The sequence below is a fragment of the Stigmatopora nigra genome, chromosome 8 (genome assembly GCF_051989575.1).
Source record: "Stigmatopora nigra isolate UIUO_SnigA chromosome 8, RoL_Snig_1.1, whole genome shotgun sequence".
Lineage (NCBI taxonomy): Eukaryota > Metazoa > Chordata > Actinopteri > Syngnathiformes > Syngnathidae > Stigmatopora > Stigmatopora nigra.
In genome coordinates, this window is record NC_135515.1 from 11952450 (window position 1) to 11972758 (window position 20309).

Genomic DNA, 20309 nt, shown 5'->3' on the forward strand with positions numbered 1-20309 from the left:
TCGTAAAGCCCGCAGCTCCCCCTCAGGGGATTCTCCCTGTTATTCACCCCTTTGCTAACTCACTAGTGACGTTGCAGTCAGGCGTTTCTACGCGACACAATGATGAGGCACCAACAAAATACTGTTTGTGAAGCAACATAAAGCGATAAAACACAATATTTAATAAAGTTACAATGCCTGATGAGTAATCATAATTTGAGGACAACCTATTGTTATTAAATATATATCAAAAATATTATCCCAATAAATAGTGGTGTAAGATGTCTCATCTCATTCTATTTTCTGAACCGCTTTATCCTCACTAGGGTCGCGAGGGGTGCTGGAGCCTATCCCAGCTGACTTCGGACCAGAGGCGGGGGACACCCTGAATCGGTGGCCAGCCAATCATAAGGCACAAGGACTCAAACAACCACTCACACTCACACTTATACATAGGGTCAATTTAGAGTGTCCAATCAGCCTACTATGCATGTCTTTGGAATTTGGAAGGAAACCGGAGTACCCAGAGAACATCCACGCAGGCCCAGGGAGAAAATGCAAACTCCACACAGGTGGACTGACCTGGATTTGAAACCAGGTCCCCCACTGTGAGGCCTACGGGTTGGTGTAAAATGTGTTCATTGTAATATTTGTCTACATGAAAAAAGTCAGGCTAATAATAATATATGTATTATTTTTTAAAATCCTATGATTGGCTGGCCAACAATTCATGGTGTCCCATGCCTGGTGTCTCTAGTCAGTTGGGATAGGCTCCAAAACAAATCATTAACATACTCCAGTATACGATTCCCTGTCATAGATTGATTGTACTGTCGGAGTAACGACACGTGGTGCAATAGTAAGGAGAGTTCCATTTCCCTCTAAATTCAGGAACCGGGAAGACGCTATCAGTGCTATCCAAGAATAGAGTGGGGTGTCTGAGTGGACTGGACAGCCGGGAGACTCGGGGAGGGTGGATTGTTCCAGAAGCGCGAGCTCCAGGTAGCCCTCCGGCGGACGCCGTGACTCTTATCCAAAAGAGGAGTGGAACTTAGGGTGGATTTTCCCAGATATTTTTCTGAAGCGCAATTTTAGGGTGACCTTTCAGCGGAGGATGTCGCCCTTACTCAAAAATAGAGCGCTCTGTGCGGACTGGATCGCCAGGAACCTCGATGAAGGTGGATTTTTCCAGAAGTGCAAGCTTTCGGCGAACTTACAACGGACATCGTCGCTCTTATCCTAAAATAGAGCTCTCTGAGTGAACTAGATGGCCGGTCGTCGCGAGGTAGCAGAGTTGACGGGGAATTTTCCCAGAATATTTTCAAAGTGTGAGCTCTGGGCGTCCTTGTGACGGACAAGTCGCTCGTGTCTGAAAATAGAGCGTTCTGGCTTGGAACAAACGTTGTCATGACCTGCATACTAAATACACATCTTCAATTCACCATAATTGTAATGCACAGGTCTCTCGTCGTAATTTTTAATTTTAGGATCAAGCAGAGAAGAACTACTGTCAGAAGTAAGAACACTTAAACTAGAACTACTTAAAGTATTTATTCATTCATTATACATTCATTTAATTTTAATAGTAATACATTACTATATTTACGTATGCATACAATTGTGTAATGTTTAATATCTACGCTTCTAAATATTGTTTGGACGCAAAAACTTACGTATGGTAACAATAATACTGTGGGTTAAAATTTCTTTGTACAAAATCTGACTTTAATTTCCACGTGCAGTTAAAACTGCAATTTTACCAGCATGTGATTCTATTAAGCATTTTGGAGGCTGGGTCTATGGCTCAGCTATTTATACTAGCTGATAATGAAAAGGGGCTGTCTTTTGTGTGTGTGTGTGTGCAACACACTGTGTTTCCGTGGAATATTAATGGACTCAGTTTATTATTAAGATTCATTGTGGTTTTCAGATATAAACCTACTACGGCGTCTGTTGCGACTCGCCATTTCTACAGATTTTACTTATGAATGAACAAAAATGACTGTTGCGCTATTTTTGTTGGTGAGAACAGCTCTATTTAGTCAGGTGTTTGCATGCAGCACGTTATCTTATATATTCCTGTCGCAGCAACCTAATGAAATGTCTGCGAAAAGGTGTAAGTGGATTTATGATGACAGAGCATAGTGTCCTCAATGATTCATGCATGGGTGGCACAGAAAGTGGGCTACTGAGACATAAAATATCCACTTCATAGATTAAACTTTCACACCATAGTGGAAGCTGATGCTCATTTCTGAGGAGTCATGAATTGATTGTGTACAACCCATAGTGGTACCTCTACTTAAGAATGTCTCTATTCATGAAATATTGAGGATACAAAAAGCCCCAAAGGATACATTTTGTTCCAAGATACAAATGAATTTAAATTTATGAAATGCAAAATTTCATCTGACAAAATAGAAAGTCTTCTTTTATCCTGCATTATATTTTAAAGGTAGCATGGTATTAGCAGCCCGGCGGTTTGAGTAGTTAGCACATTGGCCTCAAAGCTCTGGGGTACTGGGTTCAAATTCAGGTCGGTTCACCTGTGTGGAGTTTCCCTGTTCTCCCTGGGTCCAATCACACACACACCAAATGGGAATCTATCCGTCACTTTTTATGTATTGGCTTGGTTGGGCAGCAGAGTTGAACCCAGGTGCAGGAAAGCAAAGTGCTGGTGCATAAACTTAAGGTTTAATAGGGAAAAGCCTCTCCAGTCTTTTTTTCATATATCCCTCCTCTACCACACCTGAATCAAATGATGAACTCATCAGCAAGCTGTCCAGAATCTTGATGCTTGAGCTCCATAGCCTGGCCTCTTAACTTCTTGTGAGTGATTATGAGTGACTACAGCTAGTGACTTCTCTGAAGCCATTTAAATAGGGCTCAATGGATGCAAATGCCCACAAACACTACAAAGGGAAAGTCAAAGGAGCTCAGCATGGATCCGAAAAAGCGAATCCTTGACTTGAACAAGTCAGGAAAGTCCCTTGGAGCCATTTCAAAGCAGCTGCAGGTCCCAAGAGCAACAGTGCAAACAATTGTTTGTAAGTATAAAGTGCATGGCACTGTTTTGTTACTGCCACGATCAGGAAGAAAATGCAAGCTATCACCTGCTGCTGAGAGAAAATTGGTATACTTTTATAATTATTAAAGGGTTTTTGGATAGTACTAAAGATCGTGGAACAAATTATTATTATCAAAGGTATATATGATTTGCGCAGAGTTTGAGTGAAGTTTGCATGTTCTACCCGGGCCAACGTGGGTTTTCTTTGGAGACTCCTGTTTCCTCCTACATTCCAAAAACATGCGTTATAGGCTGATTGGACACTCTTAATTGCCTTTAGCTATGAGTGTGAATGTGAATGGTTGTCCGTCTCCTTGTGCTTTGCAATCATCTGGCCACCGGTTCAAGGTATCCCCTGCCTCGTGCAGTGAGTTGGGATAGGCCCCAGGACACGGCGCGACCCTTGTGAGGATAAATCCGTTCAGAAAATGATTGAATGAAACAATATGCTTCTACTTGAGAAAAATCCAATTTACAAAACCACTCATGGAACCAATTAGTTTTCTAAATAGAGGTACCACTGCGTGTATTTTCAAGTATTTATTGGCCTAAAATAGTGATATAATAGGCTAAAATGTAATTAAACCACTTCACATGGATTAAGCTTTGCTGAGATGAACTATACCAAGCAAGAGACCCAGGACATGTTAAAAAGTATAGTAAGATAAACAGGACACAGGTTTATTTTATCGTAGACTTTAATATACTTTTTAATTAAAATAGATTATTGATCATTATTACATATAATGTAGAATACACTTCTATGTATGAAACCTTCACAGATGTGCCATCAACTCAGGCTTCACTACATTTCCCACAATGCAACGTTCCGACGCCGTCCATGCTAGGAACGTTTGAATGCGTGTGGCTGATGTAAATATAGCTACACAGAAAAGCCACCTTGGCGTCATCACTATCTTGTTACGACATTTTTCCGATGCTATATCATTTTTGCTACTGGCACGGCTGAAGTTCCAGCTCCTTTTTACGGGTGAGCTTTCAACATGTTATCGTCTGTTCCCAGTAGGTTGTTTGCGCGAAGGTCGCGAAGCCTGTCACCATGCAAGCGCGTTCTCCAGACTAGTTCGGCTGCGCCTCCTTGTCAGACTATGATAAGAGAGCCACTGGCCGAAAACAATCGCAACCCAATAATATCTACTTCCCGGGTTTCAAGACGAGGGATTTTGGTTGATGACACAGTTGCTAACAGCGCGAACCAAGCATCGCAGTACCATCACCTCGCCCCTAGATGGTTGTCAAGTCTTGAAAACCGCCGGAGCTCTTGGGCTTCGCTGGCCAGTAGAGGGCGCAACAACAACATATTTTGGGAAGAAAGTGGTCAGAGAGCTGGAGGTGAGGGCGAGGGTGCCAGTGGGGGCGCTAGCCCGTTGAAAGTGGCATCGGCCGGGCTGCTATCTGCTGCTGCTGTGGCCTTCTGCCTGAAGAAAGACTCAGATGACAAAGGTACCTTGTCAGATTTTTATATATCCCTAGTATAGAACCCCAAATCACAATAGGTTTTCCCAGGGCCTATTTTTGCTAAGGGCAATGTCGGCGACTGCCCAGGGTGCAATCTATTTGTTTTGTTTTATCACCTTCAATCGCAGTCAATGGGAAAGAAGATTTTTGATCAATTGTCTTATTTTTAAATTTTTGTAATTTTGTCAAATTAAGATAAAAATGCTCAGAATTTTCTTTTATTTTGGAACATCCTCCCTATTTGCTTCTGCATGTAGTGGCTGACTAGGTCACAAGTATGATTTTTTTTTTGTTTAAAATCTTAAGATTTTTATTGACCTTTGGTGATTGGGTGTATAAGAAACATTAAGTGGGCAGGTACTCGCATGATAAATTGCTGTGTGATATCATACTAATTGCAATGCAAAAAATGACTAGAATATAGAAAAGAATATTTCTCTCTTCAGCCTATGGATATATACTGAAGAAATATTTGCATATAGTTGGAGTTTGGCATGGATTTTTCACGCTTTTATAATCATGTCTAAATCACACTTTCCTTAACTCTACTTTTTTTCATATGTATAATTTCTATTCATAAGGTGATGCCCTTTTGGAGGCAGCAAGGACCAACAATCCCGAAGATGTGGCCAGGTAATAAACTCACTTACACACTTAGACACACACGAGACTGTTTTGATTAAAAAAATATTGAAGTACAAATGGTCCTGCATATATATTTTGATGTGGAAGGCTGTATTTTCTTACTTATTGTATAAATATAAATGTTTTTCCTTTAAAAAACAATGTAAAGGTCTTCCACTTTGGTGTATAATGCCAACAGTAGCAATGGGCAAGTTAGTGTGATTATGAAAGCCTGAATGTCAGATTGATGCTTATATATTGGTCAGCAGGTGGTAGTAAAACGCTGCAGTTTATTAGTTTTTAATTTTATCAATTTCCTGCAGTCATTCAATCCTGTGTAATTACCCTTCCAATAACTTAAAAAATCTCATTGTGTACTATGAATTTAAAAAAAAAAAAAGCCAACTTTTGGGAACAGGCAGGGGAAACCCTGAATTGATGGCCGGCCAATCGCAGGGCAGCAATTTTACTCACACTCATTCATACCTAAGGACAATTTAGAGTAATCAACTAGCCTTCCACACATGTATGTGTGAAGTGAAAGGAAACCGGAGTATACCCGGATAAAAATTCATGCATTTCCAAGGAGAACATGCAATCTCCACACAGGAAGGTCCGGACCTGGGATCGAACCCTCGAAATCAGAACTGCGAACCCGGCCCCCTATCCACTCTAGTATATTTAATCAATTTGATTTTTTTCTTAATATATCATAGTTATTGCATATACAGTGTTCCCTCGCTTATCGCGGTTAATGGGGACCGGGACCACCCGCAATAAATGCATTTCCGGAAAGTAGGGATTCCCCTTCAAAAATGCTTAATTTGAATTTAATTCCATTTTTTGAGTCCTAATTGAATGGAATATTGTGAATTTCCTTCATTCACCATGGTTACTAAAATGGCAGCGTGTTTGGTCGCTGTTTTTCATTGCTGTCATTTGCCGTTGGTGTTTTACCCATTACTTTTCACATTTATCTACTACTATTTAACTTTGGCCCCTGTTGTGCCTTCCCTTGTCAATCAAATCAACTCAGAACAGCAAACATCAACAAAAAGAAAGTACACGCTCAAAAACATTGAATGTTTGTTTCACAATTTCCAAATTACACAAGGGAGAAGAACATTAAGGTATTTTATACAGTACTGGCGGCGATTAAATTTACAGCACCTCATATTGCCTTGGGTGTGTGTTCATCTGTGCTTGTCCATTTGCCAGCTTGGGTTACCTGTGCACATGAAACAGATGGTTCAGGTGAGAGTGCAAGCAGACAGATGTGTTAAGTGCTTTGAGGTTTGTCAAAGAATGTTGGGGCGTGCCAGCTCTGAACACCACTGAATGGACAAAAAAACTATTAGACACAGCCATTCCACCAATACGAAGTGAAACTGGAGGAAATTGGAGTGGTACTTTATATTTGATCACCCTTTTGCACATAGAAAGAGTGTGATTAAGGTTTAATTTGACTTTTGAAGAATCCCATTCCCAAACTCAAAATTGTGTGATGTCAGAATGACAATCTTGCACTGCAAAAAAAAAAAAAAAAAAAAATCAAACATTTGTTCTTAGCCCAGATACTGTCAAAGAGGGAAACAGATCCAGCAAATGGAGTGCCGGTCAGACAGGCCATAGTGTTGACTATAAACAAACACTCTGTCTGCCTGTACAATATTAGAGACGACAGATGGCTACACACACTCATTTAGTACGGTGCCACAGAGTCCTTGAGAGCAGACTCTCAGAACAGAACTTAACACACACCTGTTTTACATACAGTCATTGGTTCACCAAATACTTTGACCTAGCATACGGTCTTCTTCAAGACAATCCCAACTCTGGTGCTTGTTGTCTGATTTTAAAATGAATTGTTAAGTTATTTTTCTCTATCCTCCCAGACTGTTGCAGGAAGGGGTGGATCCAAATCACCGCCATCGTCTTGGTTGGACCCCTCTTATGGTGGCTGCTATTAACCGTCAGCACAGGTGAGTATTTTGGACTCAAATATTTTAACAGTAACAAAATTCATTCATAAATGATTACAGCTTATTAACTTTTCTGAGCAACAACCAGAAAAACTGGCCACATCATAAAACAAACTAACTATAAAGACAAAAGCTTTGGCTATCACAAATTTAACGTTTTTGACATTTTTCATACCGTTACTTGTCTCTGAAAAAGTTAACCACTGTGAAATTATTCACAATGTTAAATCTCCTGTAAACTCAAAGCAAAAATGTTGGGTTGGCTGAAAGTAAAGATTCTTGTTAACAAGCCTTACGAATTTGAATAATAAAAATAAATGAAAATTGTCAGTGTATATTTAACATGGCTTTAAAATGGATCAAAATAGCTTTCCATGTCATTGCTATTCCAGAGCTGCCAACCTCCGTCAACCCCATTTCTGGAGTCCCCTTGTCCCATTTCCGAAGTATTTCCGGAGTGAATGCAATTCGAGCAAAATTCATATAAAATGTAAAAAAAATAAGCGTAGGACAATTTTAATCTAACTGGTATTATCATGTTTTCACATGAATTTAATAAGTTTTTTTCAAACTATTGAAAAAGTACACCATAATGAAAATAAGTTTATCTTTGTGTTTGGGTCCTTCCACATGTATTTTACAGTCATTAATTCCACCATGTGTCACACTGTAGTCGCTCGTGTTCTGCAATGTGCAAATGTCGGTCCTTTTGGTGACGGCTTCAACATGGGATATTTCGTAGAATATATACCCATAGAATTCTGTGAGTGTCTGGATTTCTTAAAAGTTTCATCCAAATTGCAGTTGAATCAAGATGGCGGAAACTGCAGCGATGCTGTAAATTTTGAGTCATTTGCTACTTTTCCGAAAGGCTTGCTTCCCCCCAAAAATATGTAAGTGAACATTTTTGGGATTTTCGGAGTTTTGGCAGGTCTTCCAGAGTGCCGAGGTTTGAGTTGCATTTTCGCAATAACCCCTGAAATTCTGGAGTCGTTGGCAGCCCTGCTATTCTATAGAGATGTCAATGCCGACTGTCCATCATACTACTGGCACTTGTTAGCTTTCATACTAATGCATTTCACATGTTTCCTCTGTCAACACAATCAGGCATGATTGAACTTCTGCACTTCTAAATCAATGTTATTGTAAAAAACTTTTATGGGGTTTTTAATGCGGTACGACAGCGCATCACTTTCACAAACGGTGCATACAAGTTGTTTCAATAGGTAAAATCTGTAAAGAGGTCCCTATTTTGTGGCTCTCTTTTTATTTCCTGATTTTACGGTAGTTTAGATAACATCATCATGTTGTTGAGTGCACTGTGGAATCCAGGAAATTAGCATATTCAGGGAATTGTGTTTTTAGTCCTTGCTAATTTGCAAAACCGACTGACATGTATAGTGGTAGGGGCAGGCTATAAAGCAGTGATGACACTGTGCTTGGGCTTATGACGACAACAATTTGCATTTTGAATGCGCCGAGAAGAAAAACTAACAAAAATCAGACCATAAGAGTTTCTGCCTATAACTCAAAGATACATCACATACTTCTTCTCTGCCTTTGCCCCTGTTTTCACCACATCTTTTCAAACAGATTTCATGTACATATTTACAAGAAAGTTATCAATTACCTTAAGGCACGTACTAATAAAAACAAGTAACACATAAACAAAAATCCTTAGTTGTCTGAAGTAGGATGATGTCTCAAGTGATAATCCGACATGTTTTTCGATACTTGGTGACATCACACAGCAGCGAACAGCAAAACTTGACATTTTCTACAACGTAAAATTTAGATCCTCACAGTTAACCGATAGGTAAATCACAGAAAAAAAATCTCCCCTGCTCGGATACACTAACTTTAATTTACGAGCAAGCGTATTCTTGCTCTTAGTATAAGGCTACAGTATGTGTTTAATATTATTATTATTTTACGTGGTAAAACCTGTCATATAAATTCAAGTTAAGGGTACAATGTGGAGAAACAAAGAATCCTCCAGAAAGTCTACTACCATTCACTTCTTGGTGTCCAATGTCGGAATCATGCAGCTGTCTGTCTGTATGACTTATTATGTGTCATGTCAATGCTTGCATTGGTACAGCAGGTTTTTAAAAGTGCAACTTTCAGAGTAACAGAAGGTCTTTACCCGGTCCTCCGTCTCCCGGTCCAACAAATTAAATTAGCCTGCTGGCCCCCAGAACACACACAACACAGAGAGGGGCCGAGGTTAAGACCGGGCCAAATCCAATTTCAGTAGCCCCCCTCCATTTCCATCAGGAGTCTCTGGTCATTTATTTGTTCCCCGATTCCACCTGCTTGGGTGAAAAATAATGTCTAATTCAAATGTGAAAATATCTTGAAATAAGTGCTTACAGGCAGTTGCCAATTTTTACATTATATTTTTCTCTGTGTTGGATTACTGTTTTTCTGCATTTGCTATTGCTGTGTTTAAATATTCATCAGCAGTTACTTTTGCATACATGATGTTCAACGTAGGAATTGCATACTATTACTTCAATAATACAACATGTAAGCATGTTGAACGATGGCTACTATCTGTGATGTGTTAATGATGCGGTGTGTCTCCCAGTGTGTCTGTCAACTGTTTTTTGGTTACAAATTTGATGTTTATGTCTGTATTTGGGCTTGGATGTGTGTCACAGTGTGCGTTATGAGTGCTATAACTCAACTGAGAGGTGACACTCGTCCCTTTTTAATCCCATCCTCCTACCCCCCAGTGAGCCGTCACTGCTGCAGGGAAGACGGAGCTTTGCTTCCCGCACATCCCTCACACATCGCTCGTGCTCGAGACGCACACATACACTAGTTTCAGTAAGTGTTTGTGTTAATGCACAACATGCCATGAAGAGTTCGTACCCAATATTTACAGACCAACTGCCTATTTATTACTCAGTCCCACACACAACTTTATTTGCAGCTGTTAAGTGAAAAGCCAGTGAACATAACTCAGGACTAAGGTCTTGCCTGTAGTCATTTTGGACTGGCAATATAATTACTGCAGCAGTCCATCACATAATGTGGAGAAAAATTGTTGACATAGTACATCGCCAAAACAATAATGAATTATGTATCATCATACATTCCATCTATTGTTGCTATTGTTAAATTTGAACCCAGTTTCTTAGAAATACCCCGTTACTCAACTCTGCTCTTTTTGATACTTAAACCAATGTGGCGTGGTAGCAACTAAGTGCCTGTAAAATATCAAATCAAGGGTTTGATAAATTACCACATTACACAAACATAGTATGTGGTACATAATAAATATAACAGATTTACTCATTAATAGCATAATTATTTTTTGACCTGCCTTTTTAATAACTTTCCTTTTTCATCTAATGATTAAAATATACTAATTTGTGCCACATCCTTCATATCCTTCTGATGTGAAATGGCCAAAATGTGAATGCAAGATTTTTCTTTATAACCCAGAAACCTTCACATTGTGTTGAAATTTGTATCAACCTAGAACTAACCTTTATCTACACAAGCAGGGGGGGGGGGGGGGGGGGGCGGCTTTGCTTGTTTAGAACCAAAAGACAATTGTTGCGCTGTTAAAAAATATATATATTTTGAAAAATGTGTTTAACAGATAAAAGATTGAGTTTACACACTTAGAGAAGGTGAAGAAATTTAATCACTTGTCTATTAGGATCCATCAACCATTTCTTGCCACCAAAAAAATATGCAACTCTCTACGTTGCAGGGTTTGGACAAAGTAGTAGTAGTTAAGAAGTAGGCGTCCAAATTTTGCTGCTGTAAGGTATTGCAATCGTGTCTAAAGGCAAGCAAAAGTGTGTGTGTTGTGTGGAGCATTTTGTTGGGATGAAAGGTCAGACATTCAGTGGGTGGGCATGGGTTTACTTCGCTTTGATGTAAGGCTAAATTTGTGAGGCACAGGGCCTGCCCAATGTTTACACTCTTTAACACACAATACGCATCTCAATCACTCTTCTGTGCTTCCATGACTCCTTCGCCGTATTCACGTGCACAATAAGCGCTTAGCCGGGTGTAAAGCCTGTTGATCGTGGTGACCTGTCTCTCGAGTGCCTCAATGGAAGGAGCAGGAAGAGTAGCAAAAGTGTGGGAGGATGGAATAAGAAAGTAACTGTTTTGATCTGTAAAACATTCTTTTAGTCATAAAAATTCAAACATTGACCCATTTCTTGACTTTATAATGCCAAACACTAGCAGGGTGGATTTAAAATGAAAGAAGTGGTTTCACTGTGGCCTTTTACTTTAGTTGGAGTGTATTTACATCCATAGTTGTATTGCAAAATGTGTGTTCTGTGAGATAAAAGTTTTGGGAGTTTATTTGAATCCTAATATTTGTGCTTGGAATTTATTGCTTCCAGCTTTCACCATAAAATCTAAAGAGGTGTTACTGTCATTGAAGAAAATCAAATTTAGCCTGAAAAATCTAGACAAACTAATTGGATAGATTGCAAAACATTGGCTTTGGTCAGTTGCCTGTTTGGAGCATTCTTGGGAAGAATCCATTTTCCCTAACCAAAGAACCGCTAAAACTACCAAAAAAAAACATGATTGATGATTCCAAAATTCTTTGATAGTCAGATGAAGAACATTCTTTGGGAAGCAAGAAATATATAAAAGTTACGAGGGGAACCATTTGCCTGCCTCAAAAGCAGGGTTGTCAGAAAAGGCAACATCTAAAAAGCCTTCAAAGTTCTTCAACATTCTATGGAGAAATGTCAATTTGTATCGTAATGATGGGAGTACAATATTGTTCAGATATAAAGAAACTGCTCATTATATTAACCATATCAAGTATGGAGCATGATAGAAGGATGTTTGACTGCCAAAGGAACAAGGTCCTTTGTTATTGAAGATGTTACTGTGTTACTGATGTTACAGGATGAATTCCAAAGTGTCAAGGGACATTTTAAAAAGCCTAAATCTTCATAATTTATTGATCAATTCTTGAGATTGGCAATGACCTTACATTGTAAAAGCAAAGCAAAGTAAGGGAAGAAGTAAAATGTTATGAAATAGCCAAGTCAGTCAGTTAACAGTCACTCTCTGAAGATTAATTCAAGTTTATGGTTGAATTCGTAAGGTGCTTAGGTGATATCTTACTGCCATGTTGATGGATCTTCTGAAGTTGGAAGCTCATTGTTCTTAAGGTTGTAGATGCACACTTCTAGGTTGTTTTGGACGAATGACCACTAAAAGGAGGTCATTGGACCCAAGTACAAAAATTGTCATTTTAAATCTTATCGCTTTAGTTCAAACTGATGAGGCTCTCCTCTTGGCATTCAGTTGACCTCAGGTGTACACCAAGTGAGGCAGGGTCAAGTGAGATCCAGCGTCTAGGCCAGGTGGTCAGAGACATGGATGGTCAGTTCGACTCAAGTGTCTATTATGATGCGTGTGAGACGGAAGTGTCTGCTTCCTGTCTTCCCTTCGGGGCAAGGGAAACAAAGAACAGTTACATGTTGACACCCCAAACCCTGAAGTTGCAATATCCCAACCTTAGCACCAACGTTTATGGTCACACACTCGCAGCCTGTGTTCCATGCTCAGACACAAAAGTTGTTCCATACCGGATACAGACGTACAGCAATAAAAAGATTCCAAACCTTACTGGGCGCTTCAGTTTTGACGAACAATAGTGGACTTAACGGTAGATGAAATTGGCGGAGAACTTATGTGAGCTAAGCCATCCCACAAGACCTTACACAGTCAAATATATTTTTATTTCAACTAAAACAAAAGAAACAAAGCCTTTAAAGCTGAGAAAAACAAAGATATGAACTAGGGATCAGACTAGTGTACCGCTTTATTCATGGTCATGAGGGGTGCTGTAGCCTATCCCAGCTAACTGCGGGCACGAAGCACCCTTCGGTTGCCAGCCAATTGCAGGGCACAAGGAGACAGATAACTATTCATGCTCACACTCATGCATAAGGGCAATTTATATTGTTCCGCCAGCCTACCATGCATGTTGGTAGAATGTGAACTGACCTGGATTTGAACACAGGCCCCCAGAACTGTGAGACCAGCGCAATAACCACTCATTCCCCGCGCCACCCAAATTTGATGAATGCAGAAAGAATTCTCGGGCCGACCTATGGTTTCATAAAAGCAACAGAAGGTTCCTTCTTAATCATAACTATGAGATATATTTCACTGCCATGAGTGTGTGTGTATGTATATGTGTATATATGTGTGTGTATATGTGCATATATACATATATAAATATATACACATATATACACATATATACATGATATATACACATATACACATATACATATACACACATATATACACATATATACACACATATACACATATATCCACACATATATACATATATACACATATATACATATATATACACATATATACATATATGCATACACATGCCCGAAAAATCTGGCAGTTCAAAGACAACATCATATGTCTTATAGTTACAATTAAGAAGGAATATATAAACAATGCTGGCGGTGGTCAGACTGGGGGAATAGAAAACACAAGTTGCATGTGAGTTTTCGTCAGTGGCCACGCCAAACTTAAGAGTGACTTATAGCCCGGAACATAAGGTAATAATGAGATAATTGGATGTGCCTAATTTTAAATGTTTTGTTGGAAAACAGAATTTAACTTAATTAACCTCTACAAGTCTTGGTTAGGCCTCAAATTAGTGCTACAACTCCTCCCAAATATAGTTAGCCACTTGATCATCAGTTAATTAGTAAAACTACACAAACTCTTTTCAAAAGCTCGTTAGTTTTGGCACCATCCTTCTGATAATTAAATCTCTTTCTTTCATCTTTTAGCTGCATGTCCATCCTTTCATCCGTTGCCCCTCTTCTTACTCCTCCACAGTTTTCCGCTCTTTATCCTTGCCTGTTTACCTTACTGATACTATTAAACCTTTTCACACCAGCTCATTTCTTTGCACAGGCCTGCCTAGCCTCGTGTGACCAGACCCAGTAAGTTGGTGTCTCTGAGGGTGCATCCGTGTGTTTGTAGAAGTGCTTGCAAGGGTGAGAGCGGAGCGTTACATGGGTCATGGCCCTCCCTCACAGTCGATACAGTAACAAAAGGGGACCCCCCGATAGTCTTTTATACCTCCTCAGCAAAGTCAGACACAAAGATTTGGCCTGGCGATTCTCACCCTTTTTCCCCACATATGCTCAATCTGTCACTGGATGGTTCACTTTTTGAAGCATGGACAAAGTGATATAGTGTGGAATCTCCAAGGTTGAACACCAGCAGTTCCTGGGTGCACTCCATTACACACACAGCAAAAACTAAACCACTTGCAAGAATTGTTTATAGCTAGCAATTCATAGTTAAAGGACAAACGTACTTAAATTAAACACATTCTACATAGAATCTAGAATCCAAACACAATTCAGTGACCAGAGCACCTTACTCTACTGAAGAGTTACGGCTTATATAAGAGACTGGTTTTAACACCTGTTTTTGTTACCATGATTATAGATAGACTCTAAAATTAGACATTTGACAGCTACAGACCATGATTACCTGTATTGGTCTGTCTAACAACTTGCTTGACTGCACACTGCATGTGCAAATACATTCAATTATATAATTTTAAAAGGAAAAACACATTTACAACTTCGCACAATTGAAAATTTAAATGTTTTTGTTGGTTTTCTATAAGGACATTGACGTCTATGAAAGTACGATAAACCCTCACTGTTAGAATGTGAGGCATCCCTACACTTTTTCACTGATAACGTGCCCCAATCGGACAAAATTGTCCCTTCCATTTTTCTAGGCCGAATCTAGTCTCTGCAATCACCTGAAATACACTAGCAAACATTAGTCCCTATCTGTCCAGTTGCTTTGACACAGTTCATGATGCAATTTGTCATGCTCGCAAGCTATTCACGTAGTGCCCTTTAGCTCTTGGTTAGACTCACTAGCGTACGAACAATAGTTTGTTGCTTATTTTGAGCTTTCTCTGTCTTTTGTAGTTATTGTTTCAACTCATTGGCTATTTATCCATATTGAAAGTCAATGCCACCATCACTCATGTTTGTGTGTGTAGACAGAACAATGCCACCTGGAATGTTTGTTACGTCACAGTTAGTGGTGTTGCCGAGGTAGGGACCATTGAAGGACAACACATCTACAAACCATATGGTGCCGGAAACCGATCCGACCCTTTGCCCCCTCTATATACTATTATGTATATATGACGAGGCAGACTAGTGTCTAGCGCTCACTCGGCTGTATCCGCCATAACGAGACAGATGAGGTGAACCGAGGAAAGAGTCAAGGCCAATGTTCTTGTCTTTATATTTTATGTCTTTGTGTCTGTCTTGAATGAGTGTAGTAGGCTTTTTTTCCATATTCATGTGCTCGGTTCGATTGCCATCAATAGAACAGCATGGGTGGGATTGCAGCAACCCATCGAACACCTCAACATTTTCTTTTCCTGTGCAACAGTTTTTACTATGTTACGGTAGTATTTTAAATCCCAATAATCAGGTGTGGGTTTTATGGTGTGAATGTTATGTTAATGTCCTTTATACATGTTCTTCATGTTTTTATTAGTATATGGAACTGCATGGAAGAATGTGCATGACAACCCCAATGGTCTTCAACAGTGTCTTCAAAAAATAATTTATATCATTGTTAATATTGACAGACTAATTCTTTGAAATAATATATAATTGGTGACGGAAATGTTCACACAAAGATCAATTTAATTGTAATTATATTTAAAACTTTAAAATATAATATATATTTTATATATATGTGATGTAGGTATAGGTATATCGACTATAGATTATATATAAAATAAGTTCAATCGAAATAAATAACTTTTTTTATTTGCCTTTAAATATTGTCCACTGAAGCTCCCTTTTCACTACCACTAGTAATTCAAAAACTAAGATCGTAGTAAAAACAGGTAATGAAAAATGCAGAATTTGGAAAAATAATAAAACAATCACATTTTACAATATATTGCAAAAGTGGAATGGAAACATTTTTTAAATTTATATGACATAGGATGTGATGTACCCAGTCACATGACCCACCCAAATGCAAGAGGTTGGTAACCATGGATCTTCCTTAAGCAAAATCCCGCAGGATGAAACTTGAAAAAGCTTTTACAAAAACGTCTTCAAATGAAACTTATTTTATTATCCCTGAACTCTTAAAAGATTGCTTTTATTTTGCAAAAATGTAATGGAAACAAAGTTATTGAGACAGATTTTAGGTGCATCGATTATTTTAAGATTTGCATCTTCTTTTTGAAAAATAGTCTATTTATAATTTTGGGAGGGATTTAATAAGCAATTAACTTTAAAGGTATTTATTTTCATTAACAGGATAAATAAATGGATCTGAAATACAATAATATCATATTTATTGTTCTTTGAGTAAATGTGTCTTCTAGAATGCACAACCATGGGCAAATAAACCACAAAGACATATGTAGCAAAGTTTATCTTTTAAATGTTTTCTACATTAATTTGACAAAATTTTATCAGACAAGTATCGCGTGAACATAAAACTGAAATTTGTGAATTATTATTATAGTACATAAAGGAACTATGCTTTACATATTGAGTTTTTGCTGTTTTTCAGTGTGGTGAAGGTTCTTCTTGAAGCTGGTGCTGATCCAAACGCTGGAGATCATTTCAACAACGTTTATGACACCTCAAGGGAGATAGGCATCCACTCGCTAGAAGGTAAAAAAAAAGTATAATGTTCAATTTTATATGACTGTGGTATTACCATGTACATTTATGTCTTGCAAATGTAGCCATAGATATTAAGCAACATTTGGATTTACATAAAGATTAGCATATATGCAAGTTGTATTTCTTGTGTATGATTCCTTGTATATGTTCTTTAATAAGTGCACGTGTTATTTGTTTTTCTCCTGAGCTGCAAACACAAGCACACACACATATGGGCAGGGTGGCACTGACATACACTTGGTCCCCTCCCCAGCCTGTGTTGGGTTTCTGCAGACATATTTATATGGGATATGTATATTGCAGACATTTATATGGCTGTCAGGTTTGAGTCCACGCGGGGCCAGCACAGCGTGGGGAAGCGTTTCCCAGATGCACGCTGATGGATGGGCTAGGGGGGCCTGTGCGACGCTTTATTGGGTTAGCTATGATTATCCTGCCCTGCCCCTCTCTCTTTCTCTCTCCCTCTCTTTCTCTGTCTCTCTTTTCTCATACACACACACACTGCAGAGAAGAATTGTTGTCGAGAGTGGGATGCAGGAAGAGGAAGACTGATGAAGGACAAGAGGAAGGGACAAAGTTGGGGAGTATCCATGGTTGAACTAAAGTTGAGATGGAGAAGATGCAGTGAAGAGGGAAGGATTGATGGAGATGGCTGGCATGATGAGGGAGAGGAAGTCAGGAAATGGATGAGACAAAATTATTGAGATAGAGGTTGTGGGTGGGGGAGGAAGATGAGTGTGCATGTGGTGAAAGTAATTGATGGATGCCAAGGAAGGAGGTGGAAAAATAAAGCAGGATGATTGAGTGTCTAAGATGAAGCAGAGAAATCAGTATCTGTTGTTGGTGAGGAGACCACAAAATGTACCTCCTGTTGTCACGGTCATTTTAAGCCAGTGGGACAACATTTCAGAAATTGAAAAACTCCAAAGCGAGAACCAAGAAAGTCAATTTTGTTGTTGAGAGTGTTGCTGTCATTACTGCACATGCTGGCAATTTATCTATGAGCAGGAATTGATTACTTTTCAAAGAGTTATTTTAGATTGATAAGATCCAAGCTAGTCTTCTTATTAGTTTTTCGTCAAAACTATTCTAAACTTGCAATTTCAGATATAATGTAATGTTGGGCTTTCTTTCCCTTTCTACAGTCTTAGTGTCTAGAGAGGATGAGTTCAGCAGCAGGTTGAGCAGCAGGGCTGGTTTCCGTGGCTGTTCAGCACTTCACTACGCCACACTGTCAGATGACCCACGCACTGTCCGCATGCTGCTCGAGTTTGGTATGTCACAGCTACAAATATTAGGAGTACATTGAATTGTATAACATGTAACACAATGTAAAAGGGAAGGGGGGGTCATCATATTTATGTGCCACTATTACAGCTTCCCAACTAGGCCTGGGAAATATGACAAAAATGGTTATTACGATAAAAAAATGCATATATATATATATATCAGTTGATGTCATTAATGATCACGATGCCAATCACAGTTTTTCTTTTATATTTGAAGCTTCAAACTTCTGCGAAGAAGTACATTACTTTCCTCGTTATACAATTACAACAGTAACTACGTTATTTACTTCATAAGAAAAGAGAATATAAAATAATATGATTTTTAAAAGTATTTTTGTTGTTCTGTTGTGCAACAAAGATAAGACAACTCCCTTCTTAAATGACAAAACGTAATGGATATTAAAACCCTGCTGTGCAATAAATGATGAACGAAGGATGCTAAATATGAAATACATAAAATAATCAACTGAAGACATCATTGGCAAGAAGACTGTTTTCAGCCTCCCACAAAGAAACAGTAAATTTATCACACGCGCCCATTTAATTTATATATTTTTTAAGTTGGATGAACTTAACCCATTTAGATTAGAACTTAACAAGTTTTTGATTTTTGCAACATTTTCATAACAGTTGCATAAGATGGGAAGACTTCTTGATATCAAGAAAAGAATTACAGACTGGCCTCAAATGAGGACAAAATGCTAAAATGGGTTAAGCAACACTTTGATAAGGCTGCTATTTTTGCACATGTATTCAAGAGGCATTTAAAAAGAAAGGAAATGACAGGGAGACTTCACTTGGACTTTTTGGTGGGTCACCTCGGTGTTGTCCTGCATTTCATAATTGCTCATTTAGGCTGTGTAATAGTCCTTTTGCTTTCTTGCTCTTTGTTAGCCGGTCTACCACTAACCATGCTAAAAATAGCTGTTTGTTTCTTACCATTTTCTTCATCTACTGAATGTTGGTCTGGCACTAGCATTCACGTCGCATTAGCACACCCATTCTTTGCGGTGTTTGGGTGGTGTATTTGCAATTTAAATTTATCGAAAAATTCTATTATTTTTGCTGACTAAAATGGTTTGACGATAATTATCGTTATCGTCCAGGTCTAATCCCAACAGTTGTTTCAACACCATCACCCAGTAACTTCACCACTTCGAAGCTTCAGTAGATTACGTTTTTTAAAATAGGTATCCAAATAAAAATTGGTTATGAAAAATGTAAAAATTCTAACTCTAACCCCGAAACTCACAAGCATTAGACGGGATGAAAATGGCAAAAGTCAGGTCACCGCTTCTTCTTCAGTGCTGAATTGGGTGGCACTCAGCGTCGAAACAGAAATGATATTTCACCATAGAAGAGTATCACGCCGGATGATATTAAAGGCATAAAAGGACAACGCACCAAAACTGATGAGGGCAGTTTACAACAATAGGTCCAGGACATTGATGGAACATGGTCAGAGCCATTGAATTTGGCAATTGTCTTGACAGTGTCGTGTCCTTGTACAAAAGTATATTTGTACAAGAAAAGAAATGGCAGTTGCCATCGTCCTTGTGTGATAAAAACAAGCTTTCATCGTGAAATTAGCCCTGAATGATTGAAATGTGGATATACTACTCTTTTTGTGACAAACTCTATGGAGATTTGTGTCAGGGCCGATCGCACTACACTGAAAGATTATCTGTGTTTCATCAATGCTTGAATGAAACTACCAATGAATTTCCTCCTTAGAATGAGAACTTGACCTAACCCAACAACTGATCAAAAGTAACTTCCAATTGTTAAATCTCAACCAGGACACTCTCACAAATGGATGTCATTTAAAATATTAGTCGATTAGTGGGTTCAATAACTTGTGCGTTTTGCTTTTCTGCTTAATTTGAGAAAAGAGCCAATGCAGTTAAAAGAAATACTTTTTAACTTGCATTACATTTTTTTTTGTTCAACTTGAACAAACTTGAGTAAACATTCTTTAAATTATACTTCATTTATTTTCTCTCCATTCTATTTTAGAAGTTTGTCAGTTTTAATTCATTTCAGATATTGTATCCGCATCCTACAAACATTGTCAATGTACCACCACTTACCCGCGTATGTTCGTGAGTAATACAAAGCTCATTTGAAATTGATCACTTGTTAATACTACGTTCTT

At 38.6% G+C, this 20309-nt stretch overlaps 1 protein-coding gene across 1 annotated transcript in view; it reads left to right on the forward strand.

The window, feature by feature from the left end:
- Positions 1-3856: 3856 nt before the first annotated feature.
- The window catches only part of clpb (ClpB family mitochondrial disaggregase), a 42047-nt gene continuing 25594 nt past the window's right edge, over positions 3857-20309 (forward strand). Inside the window, exons 1-5 of the mRNA XM_077722989.1 lie at positions 3857-4510; positions 5107-5158; positions 7045-7131; positions 16750-16853; positions 18011-18139. Of these exons, the coding sequence (XP_077579115.1) occupies positions 4051-4510; positions 5107-5158; positions 7045-7131; positions 16750-16853; positions 18011-18139 (832 nt within the window). The 5' untranslated portion in view covers positions 3857-4050. The remainder of the gene's footprint in view (positions 4511-5106; positions 5159-7044; positions 7132-16749; positions 16854-18010; positions 18140-20309) is intronic.